We start from the raw sequence: 23,092 nt of genomic DNA, 5'->3' as shown, positions 1-23,092 counted from the left end.
TCACTTTTATTTTTTTCGCTAGGGATTTGAAAGTCACTATTTGATTACACATTATTAAGAACATGTTTCCAAACACTAACATCTTTACCAAATGCCGTGTCATATTCTTAACACAATCAGAATGCTCGCAAAATTAAACAGTAGCCTGGATAATACATTTCATTAGGGAGGCATAAGGGTTAATGTTCTTATTTAATTAAATACTACAGCCATCACAGTAGGATGTTAACATAATTTACTGTAATTGACCCAAGGATGGCAGATTGCTTAAAGTTGCATTGTAGTCATGCAATAAGAGATACAGTAGTTAAATGAGATTTTTTACTTTTGTAATGTTTGTATTTAGGAAAATATGTCAGTGAAAGAGGGAGAGATGGACAGCACAGTATCAAGAAACAGTCTTACAGCGCACCTACGGGTGAGGAAGACGAGGACACAAGTCAGGATGAAAAGGAAATAAGTAACGCACAGCCACAGTCTGAGATAGACACAGAAGAGTCAGACCAACAAAGTACAGAGACAGACACCAAAACGACAACAACAATGAACAGAAAGGGACAAAGAGGCAAGGACAAGAAAGGGCCAGAAAAGGATAAAAAAAGAAAAAGAAACAAACGAAAAACAGGGACAGAGCCTGTGGGGAAAGATGAAGATAAGAACGATGAAGAAAAACAGTCTTACAGCGCACCTACAGGTGAGAAAGACGAGGACACAAGTCAGGATGACAGGGAAATAAGTAACGCACAGCCACAGTCTGAGATAGACACAGAAGAGTCAGACCAACAAAGTACAGAGACAGCCGCCAAAATGACAACAAAAATGAACAGAAAGTGCAAAGCAGGGCCAAAAAAGTTCAAAATTGCCATGACAAGAAAACAATGGAACAAAATTAAACCTAAACATTGCAAAAAAAAACTCCGTCCCCCCTGGACTGATACATTTTATCAGGAATTTTTGAAAAATAATCCATGCTGCACACTTGCTTTCAAATACCAGCATGTTAAGACAAATGATAGCCGTAAAAAGAATTCGCCATTTTTCTGTGCCTCTGCAAAATGCACATTTAATGGATGCAACGCTGTCTACAGTTTCTCAAAAAAGAACAGGCCAAAATCAACGGATAAAAAAATATTTTTTAAAGTCATGCGCATTGGTGAAGTTATACACCATAAAAATCAAAGGCGATTTAGACCAGCAAAATACACGAGAAGAGGAACAATTTCCAAAGCCTTAACCAGTGGTGTCAGCAATTATTATTACACTATGTTGAGACAGACACCAGTAGAGGAAATAATGGCTGGTAACATAAGCAGAAGCCTCACCAAAGACGTATTAAAGAAAATATCCTCTGAAGTGAAGAAAAGTGCAAGGCTCCACGATGACATGATGCTTGAACTCATGTTGACTCAAAAAATAATCAAAGAGAGCAGCAGTCATGCATCATCAAAAGGCTATCTTCAGCACCTACAAATTGATCCGTTTGCTGTGCATTTATACACAGATGCTGGAATAAAGATATTGACTGAGCACTTGAAAAAGCCAACACCTACGGCCCTCTACCTTGATGCCACAGGCAGCGTGATACAGAAAATTCCTGATCAAAATAAGCGGGTCTTGTATTATGCTTTGGTTTTGCCCGGAATGGGTAAGGATAAGCCTCCCTTGCCTGTCACAGAACTGATCACCAATAGCCATTCCATTCCATCTATTTCCCATTGGCTCATGGAATTTAAGAGAAAGTTGTCTTACACAACAAAAAGAAAGATAGCACAGGTTGAGACAGATTATAGTTGGGCTCTGATAAACAGTGTGCTTCTGTCTTTTAACAGGGAAAATATGTCAGTGTACCTTGACAGAGCATTTGAGATAGTGTCTGGACAAACTGAACTGATTCCTAACTTCACTGTGCTGCATCTGTGCTCTGCTCATATCATGAAGGCTGTGTCACAAGCATTTGGAAAAAAAACTGTAGACAGAGGCACACAGGAATATGCAACATTCTGTTTCGCGTACATCCTGAACTGCACAAGTATGCAGGAAGCCTTTGATGTTTTTTATCATATGTGTGTGCTTTTTGATGCAGAGGAGTACACTAATTTGGTGAAACAGAGCAAAATGTACCTCGACAAGTGCATTTTGCAAACTCGGGACGTGAAACTGGAGGAAAGTGGACATGTAATGGGAGAGGAGGAAAGCAAAATGGAAAAAAATGCTCATAACATTATTGGAAAGTCCCCTTTTACACAAGCTTTTCAAGTCAGACGGGACCAAGCAGAGTGTGACATTCTCTCTGACGATGCTGTTCATGTAAAAAACCACTACCTCTGTCCTGGTGCCATTGATGCACTGTTAAAAAACTACATGGGGATCTTCCCATTGTGGAGTGGTTTGTTGCTTGGGGATCTGTCGCGACATAGAAAAGGTACCTCTAAAAAAGATGGAAGTCATAAAACCAGGGATACCAACTGCCATGTTGAGCTCTGGTTTGGGTTGGTCAAACACTCCATCCTTTTAAAAAAAAAGTACCTGAGACCAGCTGAGTTTGTCTCCAAAATGTATGCCTCAATACAAGGAAGATATATAGAGCACATTCAGCAACACAATCTGCCAATGCATATTCTGGACAAAAACTTTGGACATCCTAGCAGGCCAGATGATGACCACGAGGAACAGTGGAACAAGCGGGAAAGTTCTGCTGGTCACACCAAGCCCAAGTCCAAGTACTTCAATCCACCAAAAACACTACCCAACCCCAAGAGCCCACCTGCCACAAAGGTGAAGAAAAGAAAAGTGGACCAACAGGAAAAATATGCACAGGGAAATGTGAGTTTCTCTAAGACTTACTATGTTCAGAGTGTGTAAATTGTTTTCCAGCATTTTCATTGTAACAATGGAATAAGTAAATATTGTCAGAAAGTAAAGCATGGACTAAATTGGTGAGTGAGGTGAAGGACAAAGGACATGAAGTATTATAACCCAATATGATTAGGTGCATGTTGTAGGGGGAGAATATGAAGATGAAAAATATAAATACAGCATACAAACTTATAACAGAAACTAGATTTCTAAATCAGACTTTAAACTGCAATTACAGTTTCTGTTCCTGAGCAGCCTGTTTAATGTCATTTAGTGAAAACTCTAAAAGGGACTGAGGTTAAATGCATACACATGGACAGTTTAATTATATTTTGTGTATGTAGCTTTGATGGTGCATACAAAAACAAGGCCTCCACCCAAACATTCAAGATTGTTAACCCTCTGGTATCATTCAAATGCGCTACCCTAATTAGTCATTCGGGACAAAAATGTCCAGAGTGATACCGGAGGGTTAAAAGATTCCTCAAGTGTCCATATTAAACAGAATGCATCTATTTCCCCTCAATCTTGACTTAGTTGACCTGGCTGTGGAAAAAAAAGGACACCGAGGTGGTCGTGGCAGTGCTCCCCTCACAGATGAAAGGACGCATCTTACTTATCCGCCACTGTGAGCTATGCTCACTTCGACCCCACCAGTGGTTGACAGGGGAGGTATGTTACTACATGTTTCAAGTGTCTGAAGTTTCACTCTACACTGTGTCATTTTCTTTATCTAGCATTTAACGATTTCTGCCCAAAAAGTATCTGAGGAATATGCATTAATTGGCAAATTGTTATGATTTTTTTTGCCAGGTAATTGAAGGCGTGTTTCATGTTGCTGCCGACAAATTCGGCGTTGTGAACAAAATGTACTTGCTAAATCACTACACAGCAGGTGTCATTTTGTTCGGGGACAGAACTCAGCTAACATCTCACAGTTTACCAAAGGTAATGTGTGTGGTCTGTGTATGTTTATGTGTGTGGTGTGTTGTGTTTGTGCATGGTGATACTTTAGGGGGAAGTAGGTGTGGATTTGATATGTGGGCTCACACTCACCCATTAGGTACATGGAGTGAAGCATTGGCTGAGATCTTAAATAGGAAATTAACTGAGATTATTTTACTGTATCCTCTCTGAAACTATAGTCATTAGTTAAATCACCTGATAAATCTACTTACTTTTGAATTTCTATACCAACACTTGTTTTAAGCACGACAAATGAATGGCACAAGAACATAATTGTCAGACTAATGTTGTTGTTATTTTTACCTTAGCCTTCAAGTTTGTTTTAATCCTTTATTTGATGGCATTATAGGTAAAATTTGACAACTATGAAGCTGTCCTGTCCTTTGTACTTGTCAACAACAACCACTGGAAGTTGCTGGTTTGTAATTATTTTTGTTATTGTATTATTTCTGTTAAAGCACAAGACTTACATGGTGAAACCAAAAATATTTTTTGATGAAAAGTGCTTTTACTTTTTCACAGTACATTCATGCCAAAACCAGCACCGTATTCCTGGTGGATCCAGCTCAAAGCATCGAAGAGCTTGATGACTCCGAACATGCTGCCAAAAGAATACAGTAAATCAAAATTCAATAGATATTTGAAAATTCAAGGAAAAACTATATTTAAACGTAAAAAATGTGTCACATTTAGTTACATTCATACTCACAGACAGCATTGAAAGCATTTTCAACAGTCTGATACAGTCTGTGTTCAGACAGTGATATCTATAGCTGACCTGTGGCTGCCCCTTATACAAATAAATGGTCATATGGTGAATACAAACAGTATGAATTTCTGTTACATTATCTTTAGGAGCCACATAATTAGAAATGTAAAGTGTGTTGACATTATCCTTTCTCAGGGAGTACTTCAGGATGAGGAGGACACGCCACAGCATAACAGACTGGGTGGATGTTAAGTGGAAGGGAGGCGTTATGGGTCACCCACTTCAAAAGGATGGATGTAGCTGTGGTGTCGTTGTTGTGAAGGTGAGCTGAAGAGATTCTGTTTTCATCCAGTTAACAAGCAGAGTTTTTAATGTGAAAGACAGTTTAATGAAAGGACGGATTTAAAAAAGCTGTCAAAAGTAGTGGTTGACCGATAAAGGTTTTTTAAAGGCCGATGCTGATCCCCATAATATTTAGCAGGCAGGTTGGCCAATGGACAATATATAGTATAATGCCGATATCATGTTGTTGTTTATTGTATTTTTCACAACTGACAACAATTGGATTATGACACAACATTGTTGAACTTAAATTAGTATTCACTTGAACACAGAAAGTTTAATTGACAAAACTTTGCTTCTGAATATCTCAAAATTCCAATAATAGGACCGGTCTATATCAATAATCAAAGGTTTTGGGAGGCATTCTAGTCAAGGGTGGATGTTTTCTATAATGTGTCTCATGTTTTTGTCTGTATCTGTATTACTATACAATAAAGAAGAAAAACCCTCCATAACATAAGTGTTGTTTGTTTAGATGGCAAAGGCAGTCATGGAATCCTTCCCTCTGATCCCGAATGTGAATTTCGAGTGTTCAAAGAAATACATGACACAGGAGAGGAGAGAACTGGCTCTCGAAATCCTTGAGGCATCAGGTAAATAAATATGAATATATGTATATGTATATATATATATATATATATATATATATATATATGTATTTATATAGAAGCTGACATACATGTATTGTTATCTTGTTTCAGTCTTTGATGAGCACACTTATTGTGCTATGTGTGCTGCCTTAAGGCCTCCAGGATCTGGATCTCCCATCACAGACTGGGTGAGCTGTTGTGAAGAAAATGTGTAATTGTGATGTCTACATTTATTTATTTATTTAACAGGGACAGTGCACATTAATGAACATTTCTGTAAATATGCCAGAGTTAGCCAAGAGGCTATTTTTCATCTGTAGTCCCTGGACAGATTTTAAAAGTCAACCTAAAACACATTTAATTTTAAACAACTAAATACAATACATTTAAAAAATGCAACACTCACTACTGGAATACTTAAATCAAAAAATGTAAAAGACAGAACAATAAAACAAAAAAAATAAAACAAAACAATAGAGCATGTTAAAACACAGGGAGTGGGTTTTAAGGAGTAGATGATTGTGTCAGCTGATTCCTCACTAACACTTGAGTATTAAGACAACTGAATGGTAATCTAAGGTACAAATATATTATAAATACATTATTTCTTTCACTTCAACAGGTTCAGTGTGATGACTGCGAACGATGGTACCATGCCCAGTGTCTGGCAGAGACAGGATATTGGAAATGTCCTTTGTGCAAGTAATACTTGAAATGTGCTCAATGATGACGATTAGTAAAACATGTGTCCTGTGTAGCCTTGTTTGTATTACTTTCTGATCATTAATCACTGGGTCACATGACATGGAAGCTATAGAAAAAACCCTGAATTTGTAATAGAAATATGAATATTAAATAGAGGATGTAATATTATCCGATATAAAGAGCTGTTTCTATTGTGTACAGACTAGTATTCAATTAATAAAGTGATTTTGAGTCATTAGTTATTGAAGAAATAAGCTAATTTTCACATAAAATTATTAATATAAAAGTATTTAGTGGGTTAAAATGGAATAAAAAGAGGTGTGTCCTATTCAGCCAGTGTAGTTCTTTGACCCAACATTGATTTTGAGTGATTATGTCACATGACCTGGAAGGTATTGAAGAAATAAGCTAATTTTTCCATCAAAATACTAATATAAAAATATTTAGACTATTAAAATGCAATAAAAAGAGGTGTGTCCTATTCAGCCAGTGTAGTTCTTTGGCCCAGCACTGATTTTGAGTGAATCGGTCACATGACCTGGAAGGTATTGAAGAAATAAGCTCATTTTTGCATCAAAGTATTAATATACAAATTATTTAAGTATTAAAATTGAATAAAAAGAGGTGTGTCCTATTCAGCCAGTGTAGTTCTTTGGCCCAGCATTGATTTTGAGTGATTAGGTCACATGACCTGGAAGGTATTGAAGAAATAAGCTCAATTTCGCATTAAAATATTAATATAAAAATATTTTAAGTATTAAAATGCAATAAAAAGAGGTGTGTCCTATTCAGCCAGTGTAGTTCTTTGGCCCAGCATTGATTTTGAGTGAATCGGTCACATGACCTGGAAAAGATTGAAGAAATAAGCTCATTTTTGCATCAAAGTATTAATATACAAATTATTTAAGTATTAAAATTGAATAAAAAGAGGTGTGTCCTATTCAGCCAGTGTAGTTCTTTGGCCCAGCATTGATTTTGAGTGATTAGGTCACATGACCTGGAAGGTATTGAAGAAATAAGCTCAATTTCGCATTAAAATATTAATATAAAAATATTTTAAGTATTAAAATGCAATAAAAAGAGGTGTGTCCTATTCAGCCAGTGTAGTTCTTTGACCCAACATTGATTTTGAGTGGATCGGTCACATGACCAGGAAGGTATTGAAGAAATAAGCTCATTTTTCCATCAAAATATTAATATAAAAATATTTAGAGGGTTAAAATGGAATAAAAAGAGGTGTGTCCTATTCAGCCGGTTTAGTTCTTTGACCCAACATTGATTTTGAGTGGATCGGTCACATGACCAGGAAGGTATTGAAGAAATAAGCTAATTTTTCCATCAAAATATTAATATAAAATTTTTAGAGGGTTAAAATTGAATAAAAAGAGGTGTGTCCTATTCAGCCGGTGTAGTTCTTTGACCCAACATTGATTTTGAGTGAATCGGTCACATGACCTGGAAGGTATTGAAGAAATAAGCTCAATTTCGCATTAAAATATTAATATAAAAATATTTTAAGTATTAAAATGCAATAAAAAGAGGTGTGTCCTATTCAGCCAGTGTAGTTCTTTGACCCAACATTGATTTTGAGTGGATCGGTCACATGACCAGGAAGGTATTGAAGAAATAAGCTCATTTTTCCATCAAAATATTAATATAAAAATATTTAGAGGGTTAAAATGGAATAAAAAGAGGTGTGTCCTATTCAGCCGGTTTAGTTCTTTGACCCAACATTGATTTTGAGTGGATCGGTCACATGACCAGGAAGGTATTGAAGAAATAAGCTAATTTTTCCATCAAAATATTAATATAAAATTTTTAGAGGGTTAAAATTGAATAAAAAGAGGTGTGTCCTATTCAGCCGGTGTAGTTCTTTGACCCAACATTGATTTTGAGTGAATCGGTCACATGACCTGGAAGGTATTGAAGAAATAAGCTAATTTTTCCATCAAAATATTAATATAAAATTTTTAGAGGGTTAAAATTGAATAAAAAGAGGTGTGTCCTATTCAGCCGGTGTAGTTCTTTGACCCAACATTGATTTTGAGTGAATCGGTCACATGACCTGGAAGGTATTGAAGAAATAAGCTCAATTTCGCATTAAAATATTAATATAAAAATATTTTAAGTATTAAAATGCAATAAAAAGAGGTGTGTCCTATTCAGCCAGTGTAGTTCTTTGACCCAACATTGATTTTGAGTGGATCGGTCACATGACCAGGAAGGTATTGAAGAAATAAGCTCATTTTTCCATCAAAATATTAATATAAAAATATTTAGAGGGTTAAAATGGAATAAAAAGAGGTGTGTCCTATTCAGCCGGTTTAGTTCTTTGACCCAACATTGATTTTGAGTGGATCGGTCACATGACCAGGAAGGTATTGAAGAAATAAGCTAATTTTTCCATCAAAATATTAATATAAAATTTTTAGAGGGTTAAAATTGAATAAAAAGAGGTGTGTCCTATTCAGCCGGTGTAGTTCTTTGACCCAACATTGATTTTGAGTGAATCGGTCACATGACCTGGAAGGTATTGAAGAAATAAGCTCATTTTCGCATTAAAATATTAATAAAAAATATTTTAAGTATTAAAATGCAATAAAAAGAGGTGTGTCCTATTTAGCCAATGTAGTTCTTTGACCCAACATTGATTTTGAGTGAATCGGTCCCATGACCAGGAAGGTATTGAAGAAATAAGCTAATTTTTCCATCAAAATATTAATATAAAATATTTAGAAGGTTAAAATGGAATAAAAAGAGGTGTGTCCTATTCAGCCAGTGTAGTTCTTTGACCCAACATTGATTTTGAGTGAATCGGTCACATGACCTGGAAGGTATTGAAGAAATAAGCTCATTTTTGCATCAAAGTATTAATATACAAATTATTTAAGTATTAAAATGCAATAAAAAGAGGTGTGTCCTATTCAGCCAGTGTAGTTCTTTGACACAACATTGATTTTGAGTGGATCGGTCACATGACCAGGAAGGTATTGAAGAAATAAGCTCATTTTTCCATCAAAATATTAATATAAAAATATTTAGAGGGTTAAAATGGAATAAAAAGAGGTGTGTCCTATTCAGCCGGTGTAGTTCTTTGACCCAACATTGATTTTGAGTGGATCGGTCACATGACCAGGAAGGCATTGAAGAAATAAGCTCATTTTTCCATCAAAATATTAATATAAAAATATTTAGAGGGTTAAAATGGAATAAAAAGAGGTGTGTCCTATTCAGCCGGTTTAGTTCTTTGACCCAACATTGATTTTGAGTGGATCGGTCACATGACCAGGAAGGTATTGAAGAAATAAGCTCATTTTTCCATCAAAATATTAATATAAAATTTTTAGAGGGTTAAAATGGAATAAAAAGAGGTGTGTCCTATTCAGCCGGTGTAGTTCTTTGACCCAACATTGATTTTGAGTGAATCGGTCCCATGACCAGGAAGGTATTGAAGAAATAAGCTAATTTTTCCATCAAAATATTAATATAAAATATTTAGAAGGTTAAAATTGAATAAAAAGAGGTGTGTCCTATTCAGCCAGTGTAGTTCTTTGACCCAACATTGATTTTGAGTGAATCGGTCACATGACCTGGAAGGTATTGAAGAAATAAGCTCATTTTTGCATCAAAGTATTAATATACAAATTATTTAAGTATTAAAATGCAATAAAAAGAGGTGTGTCCTATTCAGCCAGTGTAGTTCTTTGACACAACATTGATTTTGAGTGAATCGGTCCCATGACCAGGAAGGTATTGAAGAAATAAGCTCATTTTTCCATCAAAATATTAATATAAAAATATTTAGAGGGTTAAAATGGAATAAAAAGAGGTGTGTCCTATTCAGCCGGTGTAGTTCTTTGACCCAACATTGATTTTGAGTGAATCGGTCACATGACCTGGAAGGTATTGAAGAAATAAGCTAATTTTCGCATCAAAGTATTAATATACAAATTATTTAAGTATTAAAATGCAATAAAAAGAGGTGTGTCCTATTCAGCCAGTGTAGTTCTTTGACACAACATTGATTTTGAGTGAATCGGTCCCATGACCAGGAAGGTATTGAAGAAATAAGCAAATTTTTCCATAAAAATATTAATATAAAAATATTTAGAAGGTTAAAATGGAATAAAAAGAGGTGTGTCCTATTCAGCCGGTGTAGTTCTTTGACCCAACATTGATTTTGAGTGAATCGGTCACATGACCTGGAAGGTATTGAAGAAATAAGCTAATTTTCGCATTAAAATATTAATAAAAGATATTTTAAGTATTAAAATGCAATAAAAAGAGGTGTGTCCTATTCAGCCAGTGTAGTTCTTTGGCCCAGCATTGATTTTGAGTGATTAGGTCACATGACCTGGAAGGTATTGAAGAAATAAGCTCAATTTCGCATTAAAATATGAATATAAAAATATTTTAAGTATTAAAATGCAATAAAAAGAGGTGTGTCCTATTTAGCCAGTGTAGTTCTTTGACACAACATTGATTTTGAGTGGATCGGTCACATGACCTGGAAGGTATTGAAGAAATAAGCAAATCTTTGCATCAAAGTATTAATATACAAATTATTTAAGTATTAAAATGCAATAAAAAGAGGTGTGTCCTATTCAGCCAGTGTAGTTCTTTGACACAACATTGATTTTGAGTGGATCGGTCACATGACCAGGAAGGTATTGAAGAAATAAGCTCATTTTTCCATCAAAATATTAATATAAAAATATTTAGAGGGTTAAAATGGAATAAAAAGAGGTGTGTCCTATTCAGCCGGTGTAGTTCTTTGACCCAACATTGATTTTGAGTGAATCTGTCCCATGACCTGGAAGGTATTGAAGAAATAAGCTCATTTTTGCATCAAAATATGAATATACAAATTATTTAAGTATTAAAATGCAATAAAAAGAGGTGTGTCCTATTCAGCCAGTGTAGTTCTTTGACCCAACATTGATTTTGAGTGAATCGGTCCCTTGACCAGGAAGGTATTGAAGAAATAAGCTAATTTTTCCATCAAAATATTAATATAAAATATTTAGAAGGTTAAAATTGAATAAAAAGAGGTGTGTCCTATTCAGCCAGTGTCGTTCTTTGACCCAACATTGATTTTGAGTGAATCGGTCACATGACCTGGAAGGTATTGAAGAAATAAGCTAATTCTTGCATCAAAATATTAATATACAAATTATTTAAGTATTAAAATGCAATAAAAAGAGGTGTGTCCTATTCAACCAGTGTAGTTCTTTGGCCCAGCATTGATTTTGAGTGATTAGGTCACATGACCTGGAAGGTATTGAAGAAATAAGCTCATTTTAACATCAAAATATTAATATAAAATATTTAGAGGGTTAAAATTGAATAAAAAGAGGTGTGTCCTATTCAGCCGGTGTAGTTCTTTGACCCAACATTGATTTTGAGTGAATCGGTCACATGACCTGGAAGGTATTGGAGAAATAAGGTCATTTTCGCATTAAAATATTAATATAAACATATTTTAAGTATTAAAATGCAATAAAAAGAGGTGTGTCTTATTTAGCCAATGTAGTTCTTTGACCCAACATTGATTTTGAGTGATTAGGTCACATGACCTGGAAGTTATTGAAGAAATAAGCACATTTTTCCATCAAAACTATTAATAAAACGTATTTAAAGTATTAAAATGTGTGTTCAATAACTGTATGCTCTGGAGTGAATTTGCTTCATATTCGCATCATGATCGAGAAGCTGTCGATTTATTAAAAAGAACATTTTTCTTGTGTAATTGTAAAAGTCATTTGTTGATGGTCCCTAAATAAAAGCCTCGTTTTGCGGAGAAGATCTCCCCGTTAAACTGACGCTGCTGGCGGGTCCGGGAAACTGACGCTGCTGGCGGTTCCGCGAATGTCCGTCGAATATCCAACCTAAAACCAAATTCACCGCGGTCCAGCCCTGGACAGTTACTCAGGTCTGGGGGGCGATGTCTCAGAGGGCTGGTGCAACCTCTCCAGGCTTGGCTCCTGAGAGGGACAGGCTGAGACAGGGGGGATTGTCTGACGAAGTTATCCAGACTATCCAGGCAGCAAGAGTAGGATCCACCACAGCCTGTTACAGGCCAAAGTAGTTGGCATTCCAGCGATGGTGTGAAGAGGGAAGTCTAGAGCCCTTATCTTGTACGCTGGGCTCTATTCTGTCCTACTCACAGTTAGTGGCGGACAGAGGGCTTGCTTATTCCACAGTTAAAGTGTATGCAGCAGCTATTTCATCCTGTCATGAGGGCAGGGGCGCTGTAAGGGGGTGAAAAGTTAGGACGATTCTAAGGGCCCGTGACTGACGGGGGCCCCAAAATGTTTAGAACATTAAGAAAAAAAATGTAAGTAACCTTTCATCAATCCTCAATAATTAACATTAATAAAACGTTATATTGATAAAGTACTCACTAAACTTACGATTAACTTAACTTATTTTCTTCCAAAAGTGAATTATCCAAAGCCTCTGTACACCCCCTTCTATTTACATGTAATGGTTTGGTCCTGCCTCCAAACGCGGTGCGGCACCGGTACTTGCAGAGAGTGAAAACATGTGAGGAGGGATGCTAGTACTTAGCCTACACTTGTGTTGTACGATGTCTCAACGACTCAAAAAGTCAGGCTCTAAGCAAAGAAGAGAAAGGAGAGAAAGACAAGAGAGAGGGACTAAAGGGCGACATTATGTCACCCAGTTTTTCACAAGAAAAGGTGTGGTCCATGAGTGGTGGAAATTATTCTGTTAGCTAATGTTTTGTTTTTACTAAGCTGACATTAAGTAGACTACTGTTAATATCTTTACAGAAAATTCAGAGGTTTTTCATTTCACTGCTCTTTTAGCTGACATTTAAAGGTAGGGTAGGTAATTCACTTCAGAAACACTTTTTGTTATATTCCATGGAATGCTCTTAACATCCCGATAGCAATGAATATATTAAATGCTTTGATAATAAATACATACAAACATTTCATCTGTGGAAGCCGTGGCGCTGTAAAAAGCACGATCAATCATCTGAGCCGGCCCGGCTAAAAAAACTGGATGGCCTACCTGCCTGTCAGCCTTCCATCTGTGCACAAACTTATATCGTGCCCTCATTGGTCCCGTGCGCGTTTGTGTGTGTTGGAGGAGGGGCTCTGTATGGAAGTCTCAAGGAAGGGGCAGATTTTTTTCGGTTGTGTACTTCCAAATTCTAGCGCACTCGAGCTGGTTTTTCCATTCTTACCTCCTTACCTTTAATAAATGCAGGCACATTTTTAGCGCCTATTCATACTAAATCAGTTGTCCCTCCCCCTGGTGCCAGGACCAACGGATCCATCTCTAAGCTCAGCAGCCCTGTCCCCCCATAATGCTGAACCTGAACCAGCTTTTCTCCCAACTGAAGGAGGTGAGCAGCATTGTGTTGAATGACATGAAACTTAACATATTTGAAGGGAGACTATATATATATATATATATATATATATATATATATATATATATATATCAAAACAAAAAGCTAACATCTAATTTTAATTATACATTTCAAACACAGTATTTTCCCACATAGCCAATGATCTATATAAAACAAAAAACTGCTTTTAGTCTATTTGGATGATGGACAGTTTGAAGCGTTGAGTGAGTCTTTATTAGCTAAACTACATGTTAATCACCGACATTTTGGTTATGATATTAATACTAATGTTATTATATTAAAGCAGGGGTGGGGAACCACCGGACCCCGGGCCGTATACGGACCGCTAGACGATTTAGTACGGCCCTCGAGGTAATTTATAAACAAAGTAGCCTGTGCCTGGTGGTGGGGCCCAATGTGATATATTTTCATGGGGCCCAAAATCCCTGGCGGCGCCCCTGCATGATGGAGTTGGCGGCAGGTCAGCCTTCAGTCAGCCGCTTATGTTGCGGTTTTTGCAGGGGGTCAGGAGACAGTGCCCAGTGGTGCATGTCTCCAAACCACAATGGGACCTGCCGTTGGTGCTCGAGGCTCTGGTCACAGAACCATTTGAGCCTCTGGAGCTCTCCTCCCTGAAGGCACTGTCATTAAAAACAGCGTTGCTGCTGGCCCTGACTTCGGCCAAGAGAGTGTCCGAACTGACCACTCTGTCGGTACACCGAGTTGCCTGTGGATCCGTGGTGACCGTAGCGGGGCGACACTCAGGCCGAACCCCTCCTTTGTTCCCAAGAACTTAAGGAGTTCGTTCAGGTCAATGGCTATACAGCTGGGCGGCTTTAGTCTTTCACCCCATATTGGGGACAGGGAGGCTAAACTGCACCTCCTCTGCCCAGTACGTGCGCTGGCACGTTATGTGGAGCGCACGGCTGTTATTAGGCGCACTGAACAGCTGTTTGTGTGCTTCAGGGGGGGTGTGGCCGGTAAGGCTCTGTCCAAGAAACGCCTGGCAGGATGGATCTGTGAGTGCATTGCACATGCCTACGGTCAGGCGGGGAGAGCCTTCCCCACGGGGGTCCGTTCGCACTCTACACAAGCTATGGCTGTGTCAACAGCCTTATTTAGGGGCGTGAGTGTGGAGGACATATGCACGGCGGCGTCTTGGTCTACGCCAGGCCCCTTCATAAGGTTTTATCTCTTGGACATGGCTGGCTCCTTCTCATCGTCTGTGCTTGCTGGGGCAACATAGGACTGATGAGGGGGGGAGGGTTAGGGTTAGGGTTGTGGGTCAGTAGGTATCTGACCCCCCCTGGACATAATGTAGGCCTACTTATGCTTTCCCTTGCTCCTTAGGGACCCGGGAAACATGGTGCGCAGTGAGCCCCATACAGGGCGGAAGGGGGAGCCTTCCTCACTACTTTCCATGCACACTCTTCACGAGGTAAGCGTGTCTGAGTGTGCTCTATCAGCCAAGTAAACTGCGGCCACGACTCCTCCTCGGTCATGGCCGAGGGAGGAAAGGTTAGGGTGCAGTGGCTGCTAACCAGAAAGCCGGTCAGGGGCAGTGTGATGGGTTGTTGGACGACAGGGCGTATATCCATCAGCCTATGAGATATAACTAATATATATATATACAGATGTAGCGATTCATTTCAGACAGTTTGAAACCCGAGGGCCGTGATTGGTACGTGATCTGCCCTCGCTCAAGGGAAAACCTCCAGCTTGACTTGAGACCGCCCCCGTGATAGATAAATGTAATTATAATGAAGCCAGCTGCAATGGATCATTGATCCACCAGAGGGTGCAGTGGGGTTCCACACTGGAGCTCATGTGAAATAAAGTCAGATACAGTACGCTGGATGTACAGCGGAACTTTGTTAAGATCCATATGTCACGGATATCATACTAATGTGCTAAATAAGAGACATGTAATCATTTACAAAACATCACCATGTTGTTGTTTAACAAAATAATTTTGTTATTCGAAAAAAACGAACGGGAGGAAATGCAGCCCGGCTCTCGATTTTTAATCCTAATTTAATCATCATCTTCACCACGAACATTTATGTTTATGTTCGCCGAATTGACATGAAATCACTGACACATATGAATATACTGTATTCAACTTCATTAAAACGTTATTAACGTGCCTAAACTCAGTAATTCACCAAAAATATGTATATTTTAATGGAGCTTCGTCGGTCGATCAGGATCCCAAAGCGTAGCGGAGGGATCCTCATCTGGATGAAGGGTGTTATTTTCCCCATAAGGAACAAGTCGCTGCAAATTATCCCGCTTATTACATGGCCACATTCTCAACAAAGTAACGACATGACTCCCAATATTAATTGAAATGATTTTATGGATTTAGAAAATGTTTTTATTGATTTAAAAAATAGTTGTATGTATTGATTTAAATTCACATGCATCCGCTAAGAAAAATAGTCCGTTGTTACCGTTTTTTTAAACAGTCTGAATGAAACGGCAGCTCTCAGCTGTGTATTGACACAACTAATGGCCCATCAACCACAGCTCTCTCCCTCCCTCCCCCCCTGATCTTTCTTCTCCAGCAGCTAAATTAACAGTAGGTTACTCTGAGTGACCATAGACTGTATGTGACAAGCTTACAGTTAGTGACGTAACAACACCATAAAAGCTGGTGGGTTGAAAGCAATACGGGAGGTAAAAATAACTAGAATAATTGTGATTTATTTATTGTGGCTTTTATGTTTTTAGGTATAACATTTTATGTAATTCAGGCTTATAGTTCACCCTTCTCTAAAAGCCTTCAACAATGACAATATTCATTGTAATTTAATAAATCCTTCCAACACACATTGTAAAAAATAGCCTACTGTAAGTTAAGAAATCATTCCAATATGTACATCTTCTGATGTAATAACAATAACATTATAAATAGTAACATAGCTGAACATGGTATTGCACATTTAGCTTTGAGTGTTACTGACCTGAGATGTTTTTATTACATGAATTAAGGTGACTGAGGCTTTTTAACATACAGGGATGCAAACTCATCAGGTATGAAAAAGGTGACAAGGATCCGAGCCCCCGGCTCCCCCACCCCACGGAATAACAGAGGATTTTAGCAGTCAGAACAACTAAAGCAGCAGTGTTAATAATAACAGAAACGCCAAAGAGTCACATCTAATAGAAATATATAAAAGCATTTATTTTAATTTAGCAGTCAGTTTATACTTTTGGCAGCACTGTTGAGCATTTTGAAAATATATTTTCATGCCTCTGTGCAAGGCTTAAGTCTTTTTATCTTTATAGCCACATGGTGTAAAGTAACTAAGTTCATAAACTCAACAAGTACTATACTTGGGCACAATTTTGAGATACTTGTACTTTATTTAAGTATTTCAATGTTTTGCTACTTTGTTCTTCTACTCCACTACAGTTCAGAGGTACATGCTGTACTTTTCCTCCACTCCATGTATTTAATACCTTTAGTTACTTCACAGATCTGGATTAATGATGTGAAATATAATCAAGTGTTAAATCAGACTTTAGTTCCACCTGAAGTAAATCCACAAGCTACCCTGCAGTATACAAAGTCATTCAAACTAGCTGCACCTTTACCAGCTTTGAGAACACTTTCATGATCAATCATTATAAAACATATCATATCTATTATTCTGAAATGGACCAATCTGCACAATGACTACTTTTACTGTCGCTACTTTAACTATATTTTGATGATAATACTTTTCTACTTTTACTTGAGGAACATTTTGAATGCAGGACTTTTACTGTAACAGAGTATTCCTACACTCTGGGACTATTACTTTTACTCAAGTACAAGATCTGAGTACTTCTACTTTTACTCAAGTACAAGACCTGAGTACTTCTACTTTTACTCTAGTACAAGACCTGAGTACTTGAGGAGCTTGATGCTCGTGAACTATCAGCCTGAGGGCGGGGGGAGCTTCGCTGCGGGGAAGCAGTGTGTTGACCTGTCAACGAAACCTACACATTTACCACATTTAAATAATTGGTTTAAACGGCATAATAATAAGGACAATCGTCCGTTCTGTGATTCTCCAGAACACACATGTTATGATATTAGGGTCATGCAGAGTGAGATGAGATCATTGTCCCTTTAAGAGAGAGAGAGAGAGGGGTGTGGCTTGTGCATGTGTGTGTGGATGGCAGGGCGACAGTGAGGGAACGGGTGTATGTTTCTGGAAGTGAAACGAGGCAGCAGAAAAACAGAGTTCTGTGATGTATTTTGTGAAACAGAAGAACAGCTAAATAAATGCAACGGCCTCCCAAGAAGAGCTCGCCTCTCTCCAGTCATTTAAGCTAAAGTGGGTTATTGAACCTGAGGCTTGTTGCTTCTGCCCTCCTCGACTACGGTCTGGGAGCCGACAGGAAAGTTCAACACACAGATGGCCAGTCCGCCCCTTTGTAGCATATTATTTCGATGAGCAGATCGCCACTGGGCTTTCAACTAAAGACACAGCCAGGCAAAAACTGCGGCCTTTGTACAGCTCCTTATGGGTAGGCCTACTGCAATTTGTGAAGTGCTTTCCTCTGTGGTGAAACGATCAGCACTGCACCACGGAGGAAAGCGGCAGAATGTCACCTGGAGTTAAAGAGAGCGGGGCTGCGTTGCGTGCATGGCTTCCTTCAGCAGGTAACTGGGAGACGCGCTCTGGCGGCGGTCTCGTTCAGGATCCGAAAATACAATTTAAATATTATTGCACACTTATTCCACTTATTCCTAGTGTGCCACTGGTTACGGTGCCGCGTGCCAATGCTGGCACGCGTGCCAGGGGTTGCCGACCCCTGGCCTTATTATACATCCATGAGCAGAGCCGACAGGCAGGAAGACTCGAGCACACAGCTCGTACTTCATTATAATCAGTGCTTGAATTGGAATAAAAAAGGTGCCAGTACTCTAAATCAGCAACAAGTATTTGGCACAAAGTCATAGTATATCCTATAATGCTGGTGGGTTTGTCTCTTTACTCAGTGCTTGAATTGGAATAAAAAAGGTGCCAGTACTCTAAATCAGCAACAAGTATTTGGCACAAAGTCATAGTATATCCTATAATGCTGGTGGGTTTGTCTCTTTACTGTATATTTTAGAAAGGCTCACTGTACTTAAACAAAATGACTCAGGGTGCATCTGAGATTAGAGGGGGTGCAGTGGTAAAGTGCTATTTTTATAAGTGGGGAGTGGACCTGACACCCTCTAGTCTAGGGGGGTCCGGGGGCGTGCTCCCCGGGGAACATTTTTTTTTTAAATATTGAAGTTAGATGCATCAATCTGGTGCACTTTGAGAGCAAAATGAAGAGATATATGGATACCTCTCAACATCCATAATGAAACAACTGTAAACAGATTTACTTTTTCTTTATGGATATAAAAGAAAGTAAAGCTTGACTCCTACTGGCTGGTTAAATGACTCCTCGTCCCTGAGGCCACTACCAGTTTTTTGTGCCATTTTGCTGGATTTATTTGTCAATAGCGTTGCTGCACAAAGTGATAGCCCTCTAGTTTAAATCTACTACCCAAAAAGAAACATATGGAGATGGGTTACTATTTAAAAAAAATTGCAAATCTATTTGGGAACAATGGGGCTGGGCCTCAAATCCTATTGGGGGGTCCGGGGGCATGCTCCCCCGGTGAGATTTTTTTTTAAATGTTGGACTTAAATGCATCAATCTGGTGCATTTTGAGGGGGAAATAAAGAAACTACACCCATATGAAACAAAAGTGTATACATTTAAATAATCATAAAATCATAAGTACATGGCCATAACCAATAACATACAATATCCAATATGAAAAAACATTGAAACTTGTTTATTTATTTGTTTTTGGTTCATTTATAGTTGTGAGTGTGTCTGGGCTCCTGAATCGGCCTCTCCTGTCTCCCTCCTCTCCCCCCTGCTCCTCTTTGAGGCAACAGCAAAGACTAGTTTTAGCTCTCAACAAGTTTATCTTACCTTTTTTCACCTAGTTAACATTTTGTTTGTATTATTCATGCATATTTTACGAATCACTACCCCCTCAAATGGAAATATGTGTTTACATAAATGGTGACCGAACCGTTTGAGACCCACTGAGATAACTTAAACTAAGTTAACTATCTAAAGACTCAGAGAGTAATTTACCTCACCAGAGCTGTAGTTATCAGCCTCTCAGTCTGACAGCAAAGGACTCTCCCTCCACCTTGTTGTTGAAACAGCTCCTTATATCCGTTAGCGCAGCTAGCTAGCACCAGATGCTAACAACAATACACGTAACCGGTGCGCGCGCTTTCTCGCTCGCTCGCGCCACACATACACCAACACACACCCTCCCGAGCTTGAATGACACACAGAGACCAATGGAGGGCATTAGTATGATCTGTATGAAAGTGGCAATGTCGGCAGGCCACGTCATGTAGACAGCCAGTCACCCTCTGTGAGGCAGAGTCAGACCCACATTTGTGCTGCGTTGCGTTTACAATATATACGTATATTGCCGGCGGCTGAGTACCGGCATTTTACTGAGTACCGGTGCCGGTAGCCTACTCAGTAAGAAGTGCCGGTACCACATGGGTACAAATCAGAAGTGCCGGTACTGCGTACCGGTGAGTACCGGCCCAATTCAAGCACTGTCTTTACTGTATATTTTAGAAAGGCTCACTGTACTTAAACAAAATGACTCAGGGTGCATCTGAGATTAGAGGGGGTGCAGTGGTAAAGTGCTATTTTTATAAGTGGGGAGTGGACCTGACACCCTCTAGTCTAGGGGGGTCCGGGGGCATGCTCCCCCAAGAACATTTTTTTTAAAATATTGAAGTTAGATGCATCAATCTGGTGCACTTTGAGAGCAAAATGAAGAGATATATGGATACCTCTCAACATCCATAATGAAACAACTGTAAACAGATTTACTTCTTCTTTATGGATATAAAAGAAAGTAAAGCTTGACTCCTACTGGCTGGTTAAATGACTCCTCGTCCCTGAGGCCACTACCAGTTTTTTGTGCCATTTTGCTGGATATATTTGTCAATAGCGTTGCTGCACAAAGTGATAGCCCTCTAGTTTAAATCTACTACCCAAAAAGAAACATATGGAGATGGGTTACTATTTAAAAAAAATTGCAAATCTATTTGGGAACAGTGGGGCCGGGCCTCATCAATTCCTATAGGGGGGTCCGGGGGCATGATCCCCCGGTAAGATTTTTTTTTAAATGTTGGACTTAAATGCATCAATCTGGTGCATTTTGAGGGGGAAATAAAGAGACTACACCCATATGAAACAAAAATGTATACATTTAAATAATCATAAAATCATAAGTACATGGCCATAACCAATAACATACAATATTCAATATGAAAAAACATTGAAACTTGTTTATTTATTTGTTTTTGGTTCATTTATAGTTTTGAGTGTGTCTGGGCTCCTGAATCGGCCTCTCCTGTCTCCCTCCTCTCCCCCCTGCTCCTCTTTGAGGCAACAGCAAAGACTAGTTTTAGCTCTCAACAAGTTTATCTTACATTTTTTCACCGAGTTAACATTTTGTTTGTATTATTCATGCATATTTTACTACTTTTTTAAACAGTCTGAATGAAACGGCAGCTCTCAGCTGTGTATTTACACAACTAATGGCCCATCAACCACAGCTCTTTTTCCCCCTCCCCCCTTGATCTTTCTTCTCCAGCAGCTAAATTAACGGTAGGTTACTCTGAGTGACAAGCTTACAGTTAGACACAACACTGTCATTGCAAGTGACCCTCAGTTAGTTGACTTTTATGTTCAACTGCTAAATTCGTTACTGATAAAAAAGGGCTTCTACTGTAATTACCTTAACACTAGAACCGCCAGAGGTTTTTGTATAGGCCTACCTAAAACCGTCAAATCCCGCTATTAGAATGCAATTTAACAACATAGGGTGCTACATAACACACTTTCAGGAAAAGTCACGGACTGGGAGACTTTAATATTTTATTGAAAAAAAGTTACATTGCACACATCACACAAATTGACCCGATTGGCGGTTTTAGTGTTAAATAAACTCACTAATTAATGAAACCAGTTCAATACGCATTATTCTTATTCTTATCATTCTTTATGAGCGCAGAAATAGTCTTAAAATCAGATCTGTTTTTTAAATGAAATCTGACGGCAGGCAGTTAGCTCTGATCACCTATGATAAATGCGCCGCACCTAATCGCTGGCCATTCAGCCACAGACACTGTTCGAAATGGGGGGGAGCTAGGAGGAGCTTGGCTCCCCCGAAGAGGGAGGGAGCTCCCCTGAAGGCTGACTTTGAGATAAATAGGGGGAGCCCAAAACAATCGTGCATATTTGTGTCACACACAGTGGCGGCCGGTCCATAGGGGCGCTAGGGGCCGCCCCCCCTCTTCCCACATGTTTGATTGTCATTAAAAATTAAAAATTCATAAAAAAATATATTTCCAAAAAATATATATTTTTTATTTTTATTTTTAAAGAACAAGGTAAATATTATATAGTTGGTATCAGTAAAATGTATAATCTACAATAAAATCTTGTTTAAAATTGTTTTACGATGTCTAAAGTTACTGATAAGTCACATGTTTCCTGCCTGGCCGCAGCGTGTATCATTACCCTCTCTCGTCCGGGCGGTAGAAAAGAGCCCGCAGACAGAGCAGCTGCAATCAACAAGCTGACTGTTGCTATCTGTAAACTATGCCGCCGAAAAATTATTTCAGCCAATCAGCGTCGTCAGATCTGATGCTCAAAAGGCGCCCTTTCAGCACCCTGGCCTGTGTGTCTGTTTAGACTCGTATCCAAGGTGACGCTACAGTAGGGGATGGCTGCGTCTGCAGTTGTAGACTCCGGTGCTAGTGGATCGCCGGAGCTGTAGATTAACATTTGCATGCTTATTGTAGTTGTAAGGGCAAGGCCTGTGGCACCATGGAGCATATGTGTGGGCTGGACCTGTATTTTACAGGAAAGGAGTGATCAGAGGGTCTTCCTCACCCTCTCAGACTTTGAGTTGCGCGCGCTGCTAAAGAGACGCGCTACCATGGAAACCAAACAATGGTGTACCTGTATTAAAGTCCGAGTGGAAACAGTCGTGAGTAAATCTGATTTTGTCAGGAATCGGGAGAAATGCGGGAGTCTCCCGCGAAAATCGGGAGGGTTGGCAAGTATGACAAACACACACACACACACACACACACACACACACACACACACACACACACACACACACACACACACACACACACGATTAACGATTAACTTAACGATTGTAAAGGTTAAAGTATGAGCATAACAAATAAAGAAGTGTAATATAAACATTTACATTATAATTATGATTATTTAATATATAAAGACTATATATTATTGAATTACAAGATTAGATATACTTTAGTTGATCTAAAATATTGATGTGTTCAAATGCTCTTCAAAACACAACTGAAAGTCCATGAAACTTGTCTTTCTGTATTTGTGAATGAAGCGCCATCTCCTGGTTAAAACCTGAAATTGAAAATCTGGCAACGCCCTCTTGGAAAATAGTGGGAGGGTTTAACA

At 38.8% G+C, this 23,092-nt stretch overlaps 1 protein-coding gene across 3 annotated transcripts; it reads left to right on the top strand.

Annotated features, from left to right (window-relative positions):
* The first annotated feature begins 88 nt into the window (after nt 1-88).
* On the top strand, nt 89-6,406 carry LOC307015187 (uncharacterized protein). 3 transcript variants are annotated; one of them, XM_079643659.1, is made up of 9 exons: nt 89-2,823; nt 3,394-3,528; nt 3,670-3,804; nt 4,172-4,240; nt 4,345-4,439; nt 4,727-4,853; nt 5,349-5,466; nt 5,575-5,651; nt 6,086-6,406. In XM_079643659.1, exons 1-9 carry the CDS (start codon nt 544-546, stop codon nt 6,167-6,169), a joined length of 3,120 nt encoding a protein of 1,039 aa, XP_079499785.1. In that variant the 5' UTR covers nt 89-543; the 3' UTR covers nt 6,170-6,406. The 3 variants fall into 3 exon arrangements, with proteins under 3 accessions (XP_079499785.1, XP_079499786.1, XP_079499787.1); XM_079643660.1 differs by lacking the exon at nt 4,172-4,240; XM_079643661.1 differs by lacking the exon at nt 89-2,823 and having other exon boundaries at nt 2,858-3,528.
* Nucleotides 6,407-23,092: the final 16,686 nt, after the last annotated feature.

The sequence above is a fragment of the Notothenia rossii genome (genome assembly GCF_949606895.1).
Source record: "Notothenia rossii genome assembly, chromosome: 8".
In the NCBI taxonomy this organism is placed as follows: Eukaryota; Metazoa; Chordata; class Actinopteri; order Perciformes; family Nototheniidae; genus Notothenia; species Notothenia rossii.
The sequence above is the reverse complement of the archived record's forward strand: the minus strand, read 5'-3'. Positions and strand labels throughout refer to the sequence as shown.

Bases quoted from the DNA above. Each gene is read 5' to 3' on its own strand.
- LOC307015187 (XM_079643659.1), top strand. From the start codon at position 544: ATGAACAGAAAGGGACAAAGAGGCAAGGACAAGAAAGGGCCAGAAAAG. The intron at 2,824-3,393 runs GTGAGTTTCTCT...ATCTTGACTTAG, and splicing joins AAAAATATGCACAGGGAAAT to TTGACCTGGCTGTGGAAAAA. The intron at 4,854-5,348 runs GTGAGCTGAAGA...TTGTTTGTTTAG, and splicing joins GTGGTGTCGTTGTTGTGAAG to ATGGCAAAGGCAGTCATGGA.